This window comes from Helianthus annuus, chromosome 7 (assembly GCF_002127325.2).
Source record: "Helianthus annuus cultivar XRQ/B chromosome 7, HanXRQr2.0-SUNRISE, whole genome shotgun sequence".
Classification (NCBI taxonomy): Eukaryota; Viridiplantae; Streptophyta; class Magnoliopsida; order Asterales; family Asteraceae; genus Helianthus; species Helianthus annuus.
In genome coordinates, this window is record NC_035439.2 from 142,245,060 (window position 1) to 142,262,650 (window position 17,591).

A 17,591-nucleotide genomic window follows, 5' to 3' on the forward strand; every position below is an offset into this window, starting at 1 on the left:
TAGCTTTTATATCTCCATTTCATGTATCTATACCCCCGTTTCATTTATTGATACCTCTATTTTATGTATTTATACCTTCATTTCATTTATTTATACCTCCATTTCATGTATTTATACATTCGTTTCATTTATTTATACTTCTATTTCATGTATTTATACATTTATTTCATGTGTTTATACCTTCATTACATATATTTCTAACAAAAAAAAAAATAGCCCTTGTTTGATTTGGCTATTAACCGAAATTAACCAAACCGAAAACCAACAAATTAACCGAACCGATTAACCGATGACTTCGGTTACGGTTAATGCTAATAACCGAACCAAACCAAATCGTGCACATGTTGAATATTTTCTTGTTTCAAGCCTTCCACATGCACCGGTTATTTGAGTGTTATCACTCTAATAAGATTTGTTATTGATTTATGAGCGTTTAAGGTCTTCGATTGTTCAAGCTTCTCTAAAACCGAGTTTTTGGTTGATATGGGGATGTTACATCATACACTGATTGGCTTCCAAATGGCTTTTGCAAACTTACAGTAGACAAGAAGATGATCGAAAGATTCCTCTGATCTTGCACGCCAAATACAATCTGAAGGTACCGTCATTATGCCTCTTCGTGATAAAGCTCCTTTTGTTTGAAGTTTGTTCAAAGCTTCTCTCCAACCGAAAACTTCATTTTTTAGGGATCAAGTCTTTCGCATGTAAAAGTAGCTGAATTGCTCAAATAAAATTTAGGTAAAAATAAAAACGTAGTATAGTGATTCATCATTCATGAACTATTTTATGGCGTATTTTTTAGTAACATCAAACTAAAGTTGTGTGTATGGTGTTAAGGAGTGGTTTTAACTTTTAAATAAGTTTGGGGTTGTGAAATAGATGTTTAGAATACTAGGATTTAATTGTACTTTGTACAAACTAGAGAGGCTTGAATTGTAACTTATGTTCATATTTAGTTAAATTAAATGATTCCCACTAGCATCAATATAATGCGTTTGTTTGTTAAGGATGATATATTTAATTGACAAGTGTTGCCCCGTTTTAAGTAATGTGCTTTTCTTTTTTTGTTGGCAATAATACGTAATAAAATTAGTCATATTTATAAGGTTCAAATTATTCTACAAATGCTTTTAATTGTAAAAAGTATAAGAAAGATTTATAGAGTAACAAGTGTCCAATGACCTAAAATTAAACTCACTACATCACCACCCACCTAAACACCCACCCCCACCCCACCCCACCTCATCACCACCCAAAAACCTAAAACCCCCACCCCACCACCACCCAAAAACCTAACCCCCCCCCCCCCTCCCTCCCAAAAAAAAACCTAAAAAAAACTAACCAACCTAAAAAAAATCTAAAAAAACTAAACACCAACCCCCACCCCACCACCACCAAAAAACATAAACCCCCACCCCCTCGGCGAAAAAAAAAATTTGGGGTGGGTGGGGGTGGGGGTTTAGGTTTTTGGGAGGTGGTGGATGTTTAATTTTTTGTTTTTTTTTTTGTAGTAGGTTTTTTTAAAAGCCTTTGTACCCTTGTTACAATTAGAAGCCTTTGTATTTGATCCTAATCCCTATAACATTATCACATTAAAATCAATATATTTGTGGGTTTTTTTACAGAAGTAGAATCACTACAATTTACTTTTTAAAATAGTTTTATTTTTATCACACAAAGTGCAGGAATATAGTATTGAACCATTAAGGAGTTTTGTTTTACAATAGATCCGGTTATTAAAACATTGGGTTAAACATATTAGTAAATCAAGTGTTATGATTCTAGAAAGCTATGTTTGAGCTAACAAAGTCATAAGTACTTGAAATTTAACTCCTTATTGATTTAATCTTTCAAATTATTATATAAAAGTTAACTAATTTGTAATTATTTAGCTATCCAGTTTAAGTTAAAAATCAAATTAAATCTTACAACTGTAGCTTTTCTATTATCTCTAACACTACAATTTAATAACAAAAAAAAAATATTCTCTTTAGTTTTGTTGATTTTTCAAAAACCTCTCGCATCATATTCTCTATCTCACACTTATTTTGTTGTTTTTCTCGGTTTTATATACTTATAAAATTATATTTAAAGATGAATAGTGGATCTTAATATTTAGAGAATTAGTGTAACTTTTTTAAACCTTATCTCTATTTTAGAGTTTCTAATAAAGAGTAGAAAACCTTTTTTTTTCATGTAACTGTGAGAAAAAAAACTAAACGAAGAACCTGATGTGAATACTCTTTACCATTCTATCCTCAGTCCTCACCTATAAAACATGATGTGTTCAACCTCTATAGATTGAATTTTAAAGTTTGATTGATAAAACATGATGTGTTCAACCTCTATAGATTGAATTTTAAAGTTTGATTGAAGTATAATGTGGGCCTTAGGAATACGAATGGGCCATAGGCCCATAAGTTATAAGTTAAAACTCATGCAGACTTATCCAAAGTTGATTCGTATTTGGGAGACTTGGGAGTTGGGACTACAATCGAATATATGCAGGGCCGGCCCGGAGGGGTGCGGGATGGGCGACGGCTCAGGGCCCAAACCCTCCGGGGGCCCGAAAAATTATTTTTTTTTTAATAAAGTTACGCTATAGATCTTAGAATATATAAGTATTGAATTGATAATTGATAAGATGAGGCACATGGTTTGGTGGTTCCCATGTCATTTTATTAGCAAGCAGATCTTGGGTTCTACTCTTAATTGCTTCAATTTTAGTTGTTTTTTTTTCTTAATGTTTGTTACCTATGCATTAAATTCAAATGACATTAATTGATTAGTTTTGTGTTACATTAATTAAAATGGGAACCATAGTTAGTTCTCAAATCTAGTTTAATTTTTTTTTTTAAATTAAACTTCATTAAACAACCTCCGACCCAAACGGACATAAGGTCAAACAAACAAAACACCCCCGACCCAAATGGGCAAATGGCACAACCAAACGGGCATAAGGCCAAACAAACAAAACACCCTCAACCAAATGGGCAAAGGGCACAGAAATTACAAACTGTACATAGGGTATTTACACCATTTCGTCCATCTAATACATTTACAAGAAGATCTATTTTTCACCCAAGTGAAACCTCTAGATTTTATCTCCCCTATGATATCTTGTGGGCTACATCTTTTCTGTTTAAAGACCACTTCGTTCCTTTCTTTCCATATGCACCAGCACACTATCAAAGCCAACCCGTAAATGATCTTCTCCTCCTTCTTACTATGATTACTGAATTTGTGTATTTCAAGGATGTCTTTATATTCGAAAAAGCAGTATGTTGCACCAAACACTGAAAGTCGACCACACCCTCAAAGCCACCGAGCAAGCAGTAAACATATGTTCCACCGATTCTCGATATCTTCGCATAAAGGGCACAATGATGTAGTTATGTCCATATTCCTTTTTCTTAAATTTATTTTAGTAGGAAGCCTATCCAAATTGCCTCTCCAGTTTATAATGTTACATTTAATGGGCACCCACTTACACCAAACAAAATTTGGAGGTTGAAAATTACCTCTATCTGTAATCAACGCCGATTTGACCGCCTTCACTGAGAAATCGTTCTTACTATCACCACTCCAATACCAAGCATCCTTGTCGTTGGAAAGTCTCACCAAACTGAGTACCTCGCAGCATTCCTTCCATTCCTTAAGCTCATCTTCTGACTCAGGCTGCCTAGACTAATGCCAACTGTACGCTCCATTTCCATTACATGTATCCAATCTCTCTGCAACCCTGCACGATTTATATAACTCCAAACCAAATAAATGGGGCCACCTTTCCAAGAAGGAAAGGTCACCCACCCACGTATCTATCCAAAAACGAATATTAGCCCCATTCCCCACTTTACCATGATAAGATGATTTAAACCTTTCCCATTAATTTTCATTTTGGAAATCAGATTCACGACGTTTTTTCAACACCCCAAGATATTCCGTTAAGAAGAATGAAGCTCCTTTGATTATACTTACAATGACACGCTTCCACAACTTTACACCATAGATTGTGATTATCCGCCCTATAACTCCACCTCCATTTAACCAAAAACACTTTTATAATTTGTTTTATACTGTAAATGATATATAGATATTGTTTATGCAAAATGCCAGATCTCAGTTTAGCCTGACACATGAATGCACAGATAAATCGTGCATATAAAAGAAAAGAGTTTTGATTCATGGTTAGTAGCATCTCTAAGAGCCGGTGGCGACACTAATTGGGTTGCTGCAAGTATCCATCAAGAGGTTATTTAGATCATTACAATAGTGAGGAGATGAACCAATTACACTTTGTCTTCTCCTATCCTTTTACAGAACGTGTAGACATGTATGAAAACACAATTAAAAGAAATCGAGGCGCAAGGACCACCCTCCGATGTTCAGTTCAGCATAAGATGAACATAATCCATATGTATATGAATATGAGTATGAGAGTGTAATGATAATCATGGAAAAGATTTTAAAGAGAAAGTGTTATGATAAGATGACAGAGAGAAAAGCCCCCTTGAAATGGCTACTAAACTCCCTTTATATATAAGATAGATGTGTTGTTTTCTTGTAGGTCAATATGTGTTTGAACTTGATTAATTATGATTTCACTTCATTTTTTGTCGTGTAATTATTCTAGTTCATAGTTGTAAAATAATAACAATTACTCTAGTTATTTGTTTTATTATTATATAAAACCTAACTGTACTCGATCCCACCCTCTCTACCAATTAACTAAGTTTTAAAGTAAATTGCGGTGGTTATTGCTATATTTACAAAATCCAAATATCTTGTAATTTACATACCGATGTTTCTATTTTATTGTGGTTTTGGTCCATCACACTAACTCCATCCAACTTATAATTAAATCTTGATCATATGAGAGGCATATGCGAGGCAAATGATGTATGTTTGTATGTATGTATGCATGCATGCATGTATGTACGTACGTATATTCGTAAGTAGAAGAGTCTTCGGGTTTACGTTAAAAGTTACAATAAATAATGCTAAAATGATGACATTATTTGTACAGAAATAAATATGTGTATGCATGTTTATAAATAATCTTTCGTTTACACGAAAGAAGAAATAATAACTGACCTATTTATATTTTAGTGAAATCAGTTTTTACAAAGTCAATTAATCATTTATTTATATAGTTCCCTTAATCATGTAAGTCATAACATCTTGTATTTTATGTAAAATAATTCTATTAACATTTCCTTGTAGTCTACATCTTTATGTTCATGTGGTGTTATAAATCTTTTTTTTTTTTTTTGGATTAAGGCATTGAAATAATTACTAAAAATTATATTCTCATGTGTATGTGTGTATGTATGAAAGATTCAACAATAAATAATGATGAATATATGAACAATAGTAAATTTGTACCCAAAAACTTATAAAGAATCAATTAATCTTATGATTATAAGATTATAGCTACACATTCCAAATATTTTGGTTTTAGTTTTCCATGATTAGATATGTTCGAGAGACGACACGTGTGTATATGAATGTTACAACAATATGAAATAATGAATGCTTGGTTATTTTGTTTTAAATGGAGACTTGTTTTCATGTGTGTTGTGGATGAATTAATCAAATAACAATCTTGCTTAAAATAACCATCAAAATATATCTATATGCACTTGTTGTTTTAACACATGTGAGCATGATTTAACTATAAGTTTAATGTAGTTAGTGTGGTGGATCAAAACTGCAATAAAATAGAAACTTTGGTATATAAATTAGAACACATTCGAATTTTATAAAATATAGCAATAACTATTAAACCATAGGGACCAAAACCGCAATTTACTCTAAGTTTGATATGGAATATGAAAGGAGTTAGGTTCTTCGAAGATTAAAGTGGATTTGTATTTCCTATTTTGGGGATCCGGTTCTTTCTTTTTTCTTTTTTTTTTTTTTTTTACTTTTTTAGACTTTTACATCCGGTTTATTTATTTTTTGTAGACTTTTACATCCGGTTTATTTTGGAAACGGGAAGTTGATGTTTGAGGCATGCATTTGTGAAAGTTGTAGGTGTGTTGAGATTTGTTCGACCTATAACTTAGTGATCTTCATATTGGTGTTTACTATCTTTGGGAAATCGGTAATTCTTACCTATAGTTTAAATTATAAATTCTTTGAAAGTGTATGTATATTTATGTAAAAAAAATCTAATCATAATTTGATATTTTTTTTGAACAACATTTGATGTTTTATTTAGCCCGCTTCATTCCCCTTTAATAGTATAATATAATGAAAAATATATATATATATATATATATATATATATATATATATATGATTATGATCCTACGTATATTAGGAAGAAGATTATGCGAGGTGTTTTCTATTTATTAGAGAGAAGATAGTAAAAACAAAAATTATTATAAACCATTGTTGAAGAAGAATAAGTGAATGTAATGGAAATTCGTAATCGTCCATATAAACCATTATATGTTTTCTATAAATCACATATCTTACTTATTGTCTTTTAACCGACAAATGTTTTTCTAAAGGTGTTAACAAACAAAAATTATTGTGTGTAACGAAACTAATCTTTCTATATTGTTGTATCAAATCTAATATGATGGTATTGTGTAACAAACGTATATGTAGGTGGGTATATTTGTACTTTCATTATTTTTTTAACTGAAAACTAATTATTATTTAGAGTTATTAATATAGATATGAGAGAAGTTAATAAAATTATTGTTTCTTAGTACATAGATCTCTACTTTTTTATTAAGGAGAGGGAAAGCTTTAGTAAGAATAGAATTAAATTTCCACACATTATATTCTTTATTTTGCTGATGAAATTACCCTGGCCAAAAGCTCAAAAGTGTTCCGGGTTATATCTTATTGAATTGTGGGGAAAAAAACAAATAATTATGAAATTCATCGCGAATAGATATTACTTGTTTATTTATTACGGACGTTATAAAAATATATATTTTATTAATGATTATTCCATGAATAATAAAATAAATAAATAGTTTATGATTACGGACATTTGGGTGTTCCATACTTGGTTTTCAAATCTCTATAACAGGGACACTCGTCCTTGCTTCCAATAGTTCCAGAAGGAACACATAAACACTTTTGACAACAGTCTTGGCATACATCCATACATTGTCCTCGATGATGTGTTGCGGAACATCTAACTGAACATGCAGATGGACATTCTAAAAAAAAAGAAGAAGAAGTTAATTTCCAATATATATATATGCGTGTGTGCAGTTTATATAAAAATATTTACCTTCGACGGGCACTGAACCTTCACCTCCGGCCTAAGATACGTATATAGGGAATAATATGTAGTGTTAGTAACTATAAAACTAAAATTAAAATCTATACAACTAAAATGACTTAACCATAGCTAGTTGTGTACTTACAATCGAGAGTTGTATGACTGCCATGGATGCCACAAGGAATAGGAGAAAATAAACTTGTGATCTTCCCATTTCGTAAGATGTTAGTGGAGAGTGGAATCCACAATGAAAACTATGCACACATATATATACACACACATTATGCTTTAGGAAGGATAATATATTGTCTTAAATGTGTTAGATATTGAGTTATTAAACATAATTAATGTTTATCACGGTGTCTGTTTGTTTTATGATAAGAGCTAGTATTTAGTACCCATGTGTTGCGGTGAAACCGTTAAAAACGTTGAACCATGCATGTATGTTAACTTACAAAAATAAAAAAGAATAACTAGGTCGAAACAGTAAAGAATGTTAAACATATACAAGAATAACTAAGTCGAAAGGGTAAATAACATTATTCAAGTGGGTTAGAGTTAATACAATATAGTGGAATTACCCATGCGTTGCTACAGACATTTAGCCGATATCAGTTTAGTTCGTTGCAGTTTCGGTGCGATGATGAAATTTGGTATGGTTTAGTTCCATGGTGTAAACTTAAATTTGGGGCAAATTTTTACATAAACATCCTTCTTAACATCTCCCATAGCTGAAAAAAAAAATAAAGTTAGCACAAAAATTAGTAGAATAATTTTAGAATACTTGTAAATTAAAGGATAAACTTACTTTCAAATTTGTAGATGAAGGGCCAATGAGATCATCAGTAATTTGCTCGTTATATATCTCTAGGAATGAACACTTGCAATTGTATGTTAATATTTCATCTACTTGACTTTTCTCTTCCTGTATATATGTATGAAAATTCATTTTTTTAAGATAACACATCTTATGAAGATTGAAGAAAGAAAAGGGTGTGAACGAAAAATCTATTGTTATCAATAATATGGAAAAATTATCACGATTATTTTAGCAAATAAGAACTCAAACAAACATGGAGTCATTCTCCGATATGAACTAGGGTTAACTTCAAGCTCATTTATCTCGCCCAACATAGTGTGTGTCTTTCCACTTCTTGTCTACAAAGGTAATTCTTGTTTCCGGATGCCTAACAAAGGTCATGCTTTGTGCGCATTTTTGTTTTACGCACTTGTTATAACCATGAGCACTAAGCTCCATTCTGTTGAGTGTCAAACCTAACAGAAAAGGAAACCCACGAGCTAAATATTTTTTACATTAAGAAACTAGTACAAATGTCATAATACTGAAAAGGGAATTTACTTGCACATTATGATCCATCTAAAATGATGATTATTCTTTGAGGTTGAAATGTGGTACCTCTACTCTATTTACATTTACACGTATATTTTCCTATTCGTTACCTGGATTCGGACACAGTCTTTTGGAAACTCTCAACATTCTGATTCACACAGTAACCAAATAAGAAGAACTGGAATAGAACAAGTAACAAATACGTTAGATCCATACATGAAACACTATGTGATGAAGATTATTTCGAATCTAAGACCTAACTCTTAAAACCGTTCTCAAATTATTTGTCTTCGGTTATTTTTTCCCAAAGATAAACAGGTTCATACTTCTATGTTATGGGTGTATGAAGTTAAATGAATACTAAATACAAAATGCAACAATTTGAAGAGAAAGAATGGGTCATATTTAACAAAACATTGTCCGGATCTTTTTTACACCATGTATTATTAATGTAGCTACAAAACATTGTCCGGATCTTTTTACACGGTATTGCACAATTAGAGGTTTGTTTTAAGACCGTCCGTAATGGTTAATGCCCTCTAAAAGCCATTTTCTGCCACATCAGCATCATAATGCCGCTTTAAAATATGTGTAATAGTTAACGCCCTTTAATGCCCTTTCAATGATTACTTTTCATTACGTTTTCTCTTCATTGGGCATTATACTAGAAATCCCCTCCCTCTTCATGCTCGTATAATGTTTAGGGGGCGGTTTTGGGGGCGTTATCAAGCTTCTTCACGTCCCTATAATGCCCAATTACGCATGGCCTAACAGTCAAAGTTATTATGACCCTGGTTTGAACATTTTAGTAAATTAAGTGCTATGATTTAAGAAAGTTAAAGTCAAGCTAGTAAAGTAAAAAGTTTTTGAAGTGTAGACTTACAGAACACCATACTCCTTATTTACTTAGAGTGTACAAATACGCTTAACGTATAAAACGTACGAATGGAAGGGAAAAGTAAAAAAATGTGGTGACATTTTCGTAATTATTCTATTAGTATAATAATTATCAAAATTACTTTACAAGTGCATCAAACAATATAAAATTCAAAATTACTTTACAAGTCCATTAAACAACTAGTCATTCAAAATTACTTTACAAGTACATCAAACAACTAGTCACTCAATATTACTCCACAAGTACATCAAACAACTAGTCATTTAAAATTACTCTACAAATGCATCATATTTACTCTACTAGTTCATCTTTAATACACTACTATAATATATTATTCAAAATTACTCTACAAGTGCATCAAACAACTAGTAATTCAAAATTACTCTACAAGTGTATCATAATTACTCTACTAGTTCATCAAAATAACATAACATACATAGTTACTTTACAAAGTTCATCGAACAACATACAATTCAAAATTACTCTACAAGTGTATCATAATTACTCTACCAGTTCGTCAAAAAATATAACAGACGCATTTACTCTACAAATTCAACACACAACATAAAATTCAAAATTAGTCTACAAACGCATCAAACAACACAAAAAATCAAAATTACTCTAAAAGTGTATCGTGATTACTCTACTAATCATCAAAATAACATACAAGACACAATTATTCTACAAGTTCATCAAAAAACATACAATTCAAAATTACTCTACAAGTGCATCATAATTACTCTATCAGTTTATCATTAATGCACTACTACAACATATCTATAATCTATAATATATTAAAAAGGAGAAGTGATGTACCAAATTGTAATTTTAATACAAGTACAAGTTATTAAGCAACATTTACAATGAAGTGCAAGCCAATATAATAGGATTTTGCTTTATTTTTAAGACGCCCGTAGGGTTAAAATTGGGATTTCACCCTACAACTCATCGGCCGTTGTTGAACATCAATCGCCATCGTTCAATGCGACCTTTAGGTACTCCACAGTTCCCATCTCCCCTATAACCTGATTTTTGATTCTTAAAGATTCCATCAACAACGATGAATCTCATCTTCTCCCTAACCTGTTTTTTCGATTCTTACCTCAATCGACCATATCTCATGACATGGGAACTGCTGAGTTCAAAAAATCTATGGTTCGTTGTCAGAACTACAAGGTGAAAACGAAGATTCAAGTTTATTTGAGATCCACCTATGAAGATTCAGAAACAGGTAACCTGTAACTCTAGGTGTTTCGATTTGTTTGGTTTTTTCTTTCTCTATTAATTTGATTTTGATTGTTTGGAGTGTTTATTGGCTTTTGTAGATTTGATTACAAAACCCTAAAATATGTCTAGGTTTGTTATTTGTTAATTTGTTTCCCTGGTTTAATAACTATTGACACTTCTGTTTATTGCATCCAAACGGCATATTGATGGTTCACTGCCAGTTGAAGGCGACCAACGGTATGGTTCGTTCATAATTAATCGCTCGGATCCGGCCATGGGGAAAGATCGAACAACATATGTGTTATAGGATACAATGGGAATCGGCTCATAGGTGTGAAGGGTGGAAATCACGGTCTGATGAAGAGACTGGTAAGTGCATACATTGGTCAAATATGATTGAACTATGTAAATGTTACATAAAATTGAAGTTATAAAGAATGAGAATTATTTGATTTTTGGTTAGTTTTATCAACCTTAGCTGATTCTTTAGGGATTTTGTAGTTGGCATTTGATTTTTAGTTAGTTATATCTCTTCGTTTGTTTTTTAATATGTAGTTGTATTAACCGGTCAGTGAAGTCTGTTATTGTTTAATTTGATAATAGGAAAGGTTCACGGATCATTGGATCATGCTGGAAAAGTGAGAGGCCAAACACTTAAGGTGGCCAAGCAGGACAAGAAGAAGCAGTGCGCCTTAGGGATGCGCTCACAAGCGTATTCAGTACAACCGTTTGAATGATATATAGGATATTTCGTGTCACTTTCGACCCGTTTGACCTGTTTCAAAAGTTTCAATAATAATCAAGTTTTTCAAGTTACGCATTTGAGCCGTTAAAGAGGTCGAATATGCACTTCTATAATGCTAAAGGTTCTATTTATAATCTTGTAATTTAAACTTGCAGAGAGCATCATGGAGCCATACCATAGGTACCTGCATACATACGTTTCTGTATCGGGCCCACATTTAGGTTATCTCTACAGTTCCAATTCTCTTTTCAATTCTGGATTATGGCTGTTGAAGAAGCTTAAAAACACCCGTTGCATTCATCAGCCGACTTTCACTGATGACATAGATCTCGAGAATACCTTCTTCTACAATCTATCCAAGGTTCATTCTATTATACTTTTGAATCTAAACAGTTCATTTTCTGGTTAATTTTTCTTTTTTAGTTCTCAAATTTCTTTCTTTTAGTTTATTCGCTTAAAAATTCCATTTCGTGTTATTATATTTTCAGCAAAAGACTTTGGAAAGTTTCAAAAACATAATCCTGCTATCATCTCCTCAGGTATATACATCGTGTCACTATTTGTTTTCTCAAGCTACATATACATTACCTATTCGACTATCCGTATACCATCTGTTTTTACAGGTGGCAATTTCTACTCATTTACGTGTTTATTACTTGACTTGGGTTGTGTTTTAGGCCAATCAGGTCAACTCATTGACTAGGGTGATGTTCATCCGTAGTAAATCTATATTTGTATAAAGATTTGTATTATAACTACAATACTGTTGTTTTATGTAGACATTGAAGGGTAACTTATACCAACTTGAACTGATTGATTTCTCAGGTCATTTCATCTTTGAATACATCCCTGCATTTTAATGGAGCCATTAACGATGAGATTACAGAGTTCCAGACTATTTTGTGCCATACCATTGTACCCATTTCATGCTTTCTTCATATGCACCTGTGATCCCAGTTGAGAAAGCTTGCCATCAGCAGCTTTCCGTTCTTAAAATCACAAGTTCAGTTTTAGAGCCTGCAAGCATGATGGCTAAATGTGATCCTAGGCATGGAAATCTTATGGCTTGTTGTTTGATGTTCTGTGGAAACGTCGTTCCCAAAGATGTCAATGCTGGTGTTGCTACAATCTAAACCCAATGCACCGTGCAGTTTGCTGATTGGTAAGGAACCAATCTTGTATAAGTGATAAAATGGGTGGGTACGGTGGTCTGGGTACGGGTCAAATGGGTATTTTTATACGGGTCAAGTTGGGACTTGTCCAAAATCATTGTAACAGGTATGACCAGGAAGGAGAACCGTCACAGTTAGCTGCTGTTGACATATTTGTTAGTATTATGGATCCCTTAAAGGAACCGCCTCTTGTGACAGCAAACACTGTTCTATCTATACTTGCAGTTGACTATCCGGTTGACAAGGTTTCATGCTATGTTTCTGATGACGGAGCTGCTATGTTGACTTTCAAAGCTCTGACCGAGTCTGAGTTTGCAAAAAAATGGGTTTACTTTTGCAAGAAATATAACATAGAGCCCCGAGCTCCTGAATGGTATTTTTGCCAAAAAATTGACTACCTCAAACACAAACTTCAGCCAACTTTTGTCAAAGACCGTCGAGCTATGAAGGTAGAAACCATTTGACGCAAATAATCTTCAATTCTTTACTATTTCTCGAGTAAAAATTGTTACTTTGTTCCTTTTTGGGCAGAGAGAATATGAAGAATTCAAAATTTATGTATCATGTTTTTATGGTATTTTTATTGCTAATTGTGCATTTTGCTTGAATGAACTCTATATTTTCTCAAGCACTAAACTTATAAACACTGAACGACTTATTTCTCCCAAAACAGGCCAATGAAAATGATGGAACAGTTGTGTTTTTTCGTATTTATACTGCAAAACATAGATTCAAAGTATATAGAGATTGACTTGGTTACATGTTGAGTAAAATAATAATGTGCCAGCTATTGATAATGTTTGGACTTTTTATCATGTAGCATTGATCATGTTTGACTATTTTTCCCTATAGCCATTTTTTACTTTTCTTGCTACATTAAATATGACTGTACACCTCAAAACAGTGAATAAGAGACTTTTTTACTTAATGTGATGGCATAGCAACTTGAAACCCACCACAAAACATGCGTCAAAAAAACATAACTACTTGCAGCAACGAGCGAACATTTTCTTAACACCCTTTTTAGTGGCATTTTTATAATTATTTTTTTTAACTATTTTTTTTTTGTCGGGGTTTAATTCGATGATATGCACATTCAACTTTTAGTACTCAAATGTGGGTTTAATTCGATGATATTCTCAAGTCTAAAAGTTATGTGACACATCTTTTTCTTTGTCACTGTTTCTTGACTTTGGCGGGTGTAAAAGGTGTTTAGTTTAGGCGCACCCGCAGCAACGTGCGGGCGTTCCCACTAGTACTATAAAAAGGAGAAGTGATGTACATAAATGTAATTTTACATGGTATACAAACTTTACAACAATATGTACAAGAGAATGAAGCCTTTTTAGAGGGGCATTCCATCAAAGTTTTAAGACGCTTGAGGGTATAATTGGAATTCTGGCTTACCTAGCTTTTAAAGCTGAATTCAATTCCATGGTTACTGAGACGTCAGACATGAAGAGAAGCCCTTTCAGCTTTCTTTGAAACCACCTAAAATCCTCCATCGTTTTTGGGATTGAATGCGTCCGATGAATCGTTTGCGGTTCCCACACACATATACAAGACCTTCTGCCTCTCTTCGTCTTCAATTATAGATTAAGGAGGTTACAGAATAACATATTTTTAGGGTTCCCGTGAGTTCCTCTTTCGATATTTTGGATCTGGTCCGAAAATTGTTCATATAAGGTTTTGTAGCAACAACTCCTCAACGACATTCTCGTATATGAATCGAAAGAAGATGATTGGCAAAGAGATGGGGCGATTTCAGGTGTTGAATCAATTTCATTTTTGTCGATTCGTTTTTGGTTCCATTGAATCTCTATGTCGTTTCCAGACCCCTTGCTTCTGTTCTTATGCATGTTCATATTTAGACGCAGATATGGGGAATATGGTTTTGAGTACTCAGAGTAGGAACCTGAGGCTGAAGAGCAAGATTTGGATATTGAAAATCAATATTACAATTTGAAAGGTACCGAATATTATTTGTAATTCAGTACACATTGATTTGCATATACTGAACTGATAGGTTATGGTTGTTAAAATATAGTTGTTAGAATGTCAGGTTTTAGTTGTTATTGACTTACTGTAAGAGTTTAACGTTGCTGATTACAGTTCAATTGCTCATCCAATTGCTCATCCGAACTGTTAGAAGGCGCTCGAGTTTAGATGTCGTTTATATAAAACTCTCACACTTTTTTAATGTGTTTGGTATGATTTCACATTTCCGAAAGAAGGTTTTTATTTATGAATCGGACTTATTAGACTACAGATGGCTGAAATCTCTCTTGGTTATGTGTTGAATCCCGTTAGGCATCATGTTCTACACCCAGTTTGCTTCCAATTCGTACCACTCGCGATTAAGGTAACCATTGGTCACTAATTAACGATTTGATTTCCGGTTTTCTAACTAGATAAAATACATAGTTTTATTTTTGCCTTCCACAATCATTTTTGTTGTAACCATGATTAGAAACTGATTATTTGCAATTCAAATCACATAAATCATGTCTGTTGAATGTTTTGAAAAAGAATAATTTGATTTGCTTTTGACTATTTGTGAAATTAACAATATTTCTGTCATGCATACCAATTGTTTGATAGAATGCTTGACCCATGTTTTCTTGATTTCAGTTTTGGTACGGGCCCTGATCACAATACACAATTTTGGTACTTTGGCATTTGAATTAGTAAACAAGCATGTAAGTTTAAGTCCCTTAAAATTGTATAGTGATATTTCCATTTGCTAATACAATACACCTGTTACTAAATTTAATTTTAATATCTTGAAGATTCTCATCTTAATTCGTGATCTAGATTGAAGAAGATGAATGAATCATCGTCATCACCGGTTCTTTCATCTCAAGCGCGAGTAAATGGACAGCAAAAAGGTTATCGCTGTCCACAAGGACACTGGGGTAACCTAATCTCTTCCTTGATTAAGAAGTTTTAGGATGTGCATGCATATGTTTTTTTTTTAATATTAATCTCAAATGTACTTTTTATTTTCCTAAGATTTCATTATTTTTTGGCTCATTGAGTAAATCAACTGAATATATGAGTAAATAGACACTCTAATGATTGAATCATTATTGGTATTTCAGGTCCGAAAAGAGAAACTAGGAGATCAAGTAACAAGGCTCCAGCAATTTGTTTCGCAATTCGGAAAGGTATATGTCTAAAACAAGTTTACAAATAACAGGCATTAATCAATCCGAGAGACCTTCATAGCTCCTACATGCCCTTCAACAATAATCATATGATGTTTCATGGGATTCCATGCTTATATTTTAATTATAATATAAACATACATGATGAAATTCTGATAATCATCTTGGCAGTAATGGGCCCTCTCATATGATATTATATTCTCCCTACAAAATTTTTTATTTTGATCTCACACTATATAAATGTAACCCAGTATGAACATTTACAAGTTCATGCGCATGTTGGTGTTTTATCACAGTTAGGTTTGACGGGTCGGACCGTTTCTAGCATTCCCCGAACATAAAATCGTGGTTTTAAGCATGAGAAGCGAGTCCCAAGGTGCTTATAGTACCAAAAATGTTCGGTTCGGTACAATATTGGTGTTTGGAGGTAAAAATCGTAGAACACGGGTACCGTACTAAACCGGTACTCAACCGAAAATACCAGTAACAAAAACGCCAAAAAGTCGGTGACGGGAAATTCGGTACCGGTATCAAATGCTCATTCCTAGCTATAAATATTATCTCTGTAGACTATAGTTTAAGATGCTTTTTTAACTTTTTAACTTAATAGGCTAATATTATCTCTGTAGATTATAGTAGCAGCTGTTGAAGGTTGATGGTTAATATTCGATGCCAAAACGTTAAAACTGGAAACAATCAAAGTTGCTTCTTTTTCTTTTTGATTAAACGAAACATCCAAACATGTTGATTTTTATTAAAACGGGCATCGTAATGAGGATTCTTTTCCATATATAGTTCTTGATGTGGTTTTTTATTTATTTCAAATTTCAAAATGACGAAAGAGGTCATGTCTAAATATGTACTCTGATTACGACTTTAAAGAGGTCAGTATTTGATTATTTTTAAAATTTCTGCAGATTTTTTATTACTTTTTGCTTGAGTATACAAAATGATTTTGGATTTAAGGTCAATATTTGATGATTTATGTATCAACTAACAATTTATGCATTTTGTTCTATAACGTGTTCTAAGTGTATGCCCATCTTGTAGGTTCCGCAACTCAGACGTTAGCAGCGCCTACTGCAAGTCATGCTTCCACTTTTTTTCCTATTTTCCTAAAGTGGTTCATGTTTGTCTGCGGGGAGTGGGGGCATTGGCTGGGGCGGTGGATGCCGTTCAACGCCAGCTGCTCCACCCCGGGTTGGCGTTGACATGGCGTTGCCTCTTTGGCGTAGGTATTCAGCCTGGCATGGGGCGGAATATGAATGAAGTTCTTACACGACTTAAATCTGGGCCTGAAGGAACCTGTCGTTAACGTCTGGGCCCCGTCACAAATTGATTAGAGCTCTATTGAGCTGATATTCGCGATCCCCACAAATTTATAAACATCAGTTTCAGTTGTATAAAATAGTCTACTTCAATGTATAAGGATGCATATATAATCATATTAATGCCAAACATACCTTTTTTTAGTTATGTCTGGTTTATTTATTTGTTGAGTATCAAAATTCAAACATACAATTTCATACATAATTTTATTTTTATTGTCTGCTTGATTCGAATGTATAGCTTTAGCTATATTGAACCAATATCTCGTGGTCTTAGAAATATGTTATGAAAATTTGGGAAATATTCCGCAACAATTCAGTCAAAGGTTTGTTTCAACAATAAATGTTTGATTTGTTCATATAATGCATTTGTCGAGGTGGAAAACTGGTCATGCCAGCAGATCGGGTAATGGGTTGGATCAGCTTGAGCGAGGTCACTATCTGCTTATGATAT

At 33.1% G+C, this 17,591-nt stretch overlaps 2 protein-coding genes and 2 long non-coding RNA genes across 5 annotated transcripts; 3 read left to right on the forward strand and 1 right to left on the reverse strand.

The window, feature by feature from the left end:
- Positions 1-6,940: 6,940 nt before the first annotated feature.
- Positions 6,941-7,497, reverse strand: LOC110868878 (peamaclein). Its single transcript, XM_022118145.1, has 3 exons — positions 7,395-7,497; positions 7,259-7,289; positions 6,941-7,184 (listed from the first exon to the last, which is right to left on the reverse strand). Exons 1-3 carry the CDS (start codon positions 7,461-7,463, stop codon positions 7,003-7,005), a joined length of 282 nt encoding a protein of 93 aa, XP_021973837.1. The 5' UTR covers positions 7,464-7,497; the 3' UTR covers positions 6,941-7,002.
- A 3,066-nt stretch (positions 7,498-10,563) lies between these two features.
- LOC118480480 lies at positions 10,564-11,366 on the forward strand. The gene is made up of 3 exons (XR_004862917.1): positions 10,564-10,729; positions 10,947-11,094; positions 11,329-11,366. It is a non-coding gene; the product is annotated as an uncharacterized LOC118480480 (long non-coding RNA).
- A 180-nt stretch (positions 11,367-11,546) lies between these two features.
- LOC110868877 (protein FAM135B-like) lies at positions 11,547-12,156 on the forward strand. Its single transcript, XM_022118144.2, has 3 exons — positions 11,547-11,831; positions 11,959-12,009; positions 12,094-12,156. The coding sequence occupies exons 1-3, from the start codon at positions 11,634-11,636 to the stop codon at positions 12,145-12,147; spliced, it is 303 nt and encodes a 100-aa protein (XP_021973836.1). The 5' UTR covers positions 11,547-11,633; the 3' UTR covers positions 12,148-12,156.
- A 1,923-nt stretch (positions 12,157-14,079) lies between these two features.
- On the forward strand, positions 14,080-17,300 carry LOC110868876. Of its 2 annotated transcripts, XR_002552848.2 has the most exons (8): positions 14,080-14,410; positions 14,514-14,611; positions 14,755-14,850; positions 14,953-15,004; positions 15,274-15,341; positions 15,457-15,557; positions 15,744-15,809; positions 16,860-17,300. It is a non-coding gene; the product is annotated as an uncharacterized LOC110868876 (long non-coding RNA). The 2 variants fall into 2 exon arrangements; XR_004862918.1 differs by having other exon boundaries at positions 15,744-17,300.
- The last annotated feature ends 291 nt before the right edge of the window (positions 17,301-17,591 follow it).

What these genes read in the sequence shown, in the direction of transcription:
- LOC110868878 (XM_022118145.1), bottom strand. Translation starts at nt 7,463, where the DNA reads ATGGGAAGATCACAAGTTTATTTTCTCCTATTCCTTGTGGCATCCATG. An exon ending in CAGTCATACAACTCTCGATT is followed by an intron (nt 7,290 to 7,394) that starts GTAAGTACACAA and finishes TACGTATCTTAG; the next exon opens with GCCGGAGGTGAAGGTTCAGT. An exon ending in AGGTTCAGTGCCCGTCGAAG is followed by an intron (nt 7,185 to 7,258) that starts GTAAATATTTTT and finishes CTTTTTTTTTAG; the next exon opens with AATGTCCATCTGCATGTTCA.
- LOC110868877 (XM_022118144.2), top strand. Translation starts at nt 11,634, where the DNA reads ATGGAGCCATACCATAGGTACCTGCATACATACGTTTCTGTATCGGGC. An exon ending in TCTTCTACAATCTATCCAAG is followed by an intron (nt 11,832 to 11,958) that starts GTTCATTCTATT and finishes TTATATTTTCAG; the next exon opens with CAAAAGACTTTGGAAAGTTT. An exon ending in TCCTGCTATCATCTCCTCAG is followed by an intron (nt 12,010 to 12,093) that starts GTATATACATCG and finishes CTGTTTTTACAG; the next exon opens with GTGGCAATTTCTACTCATTT.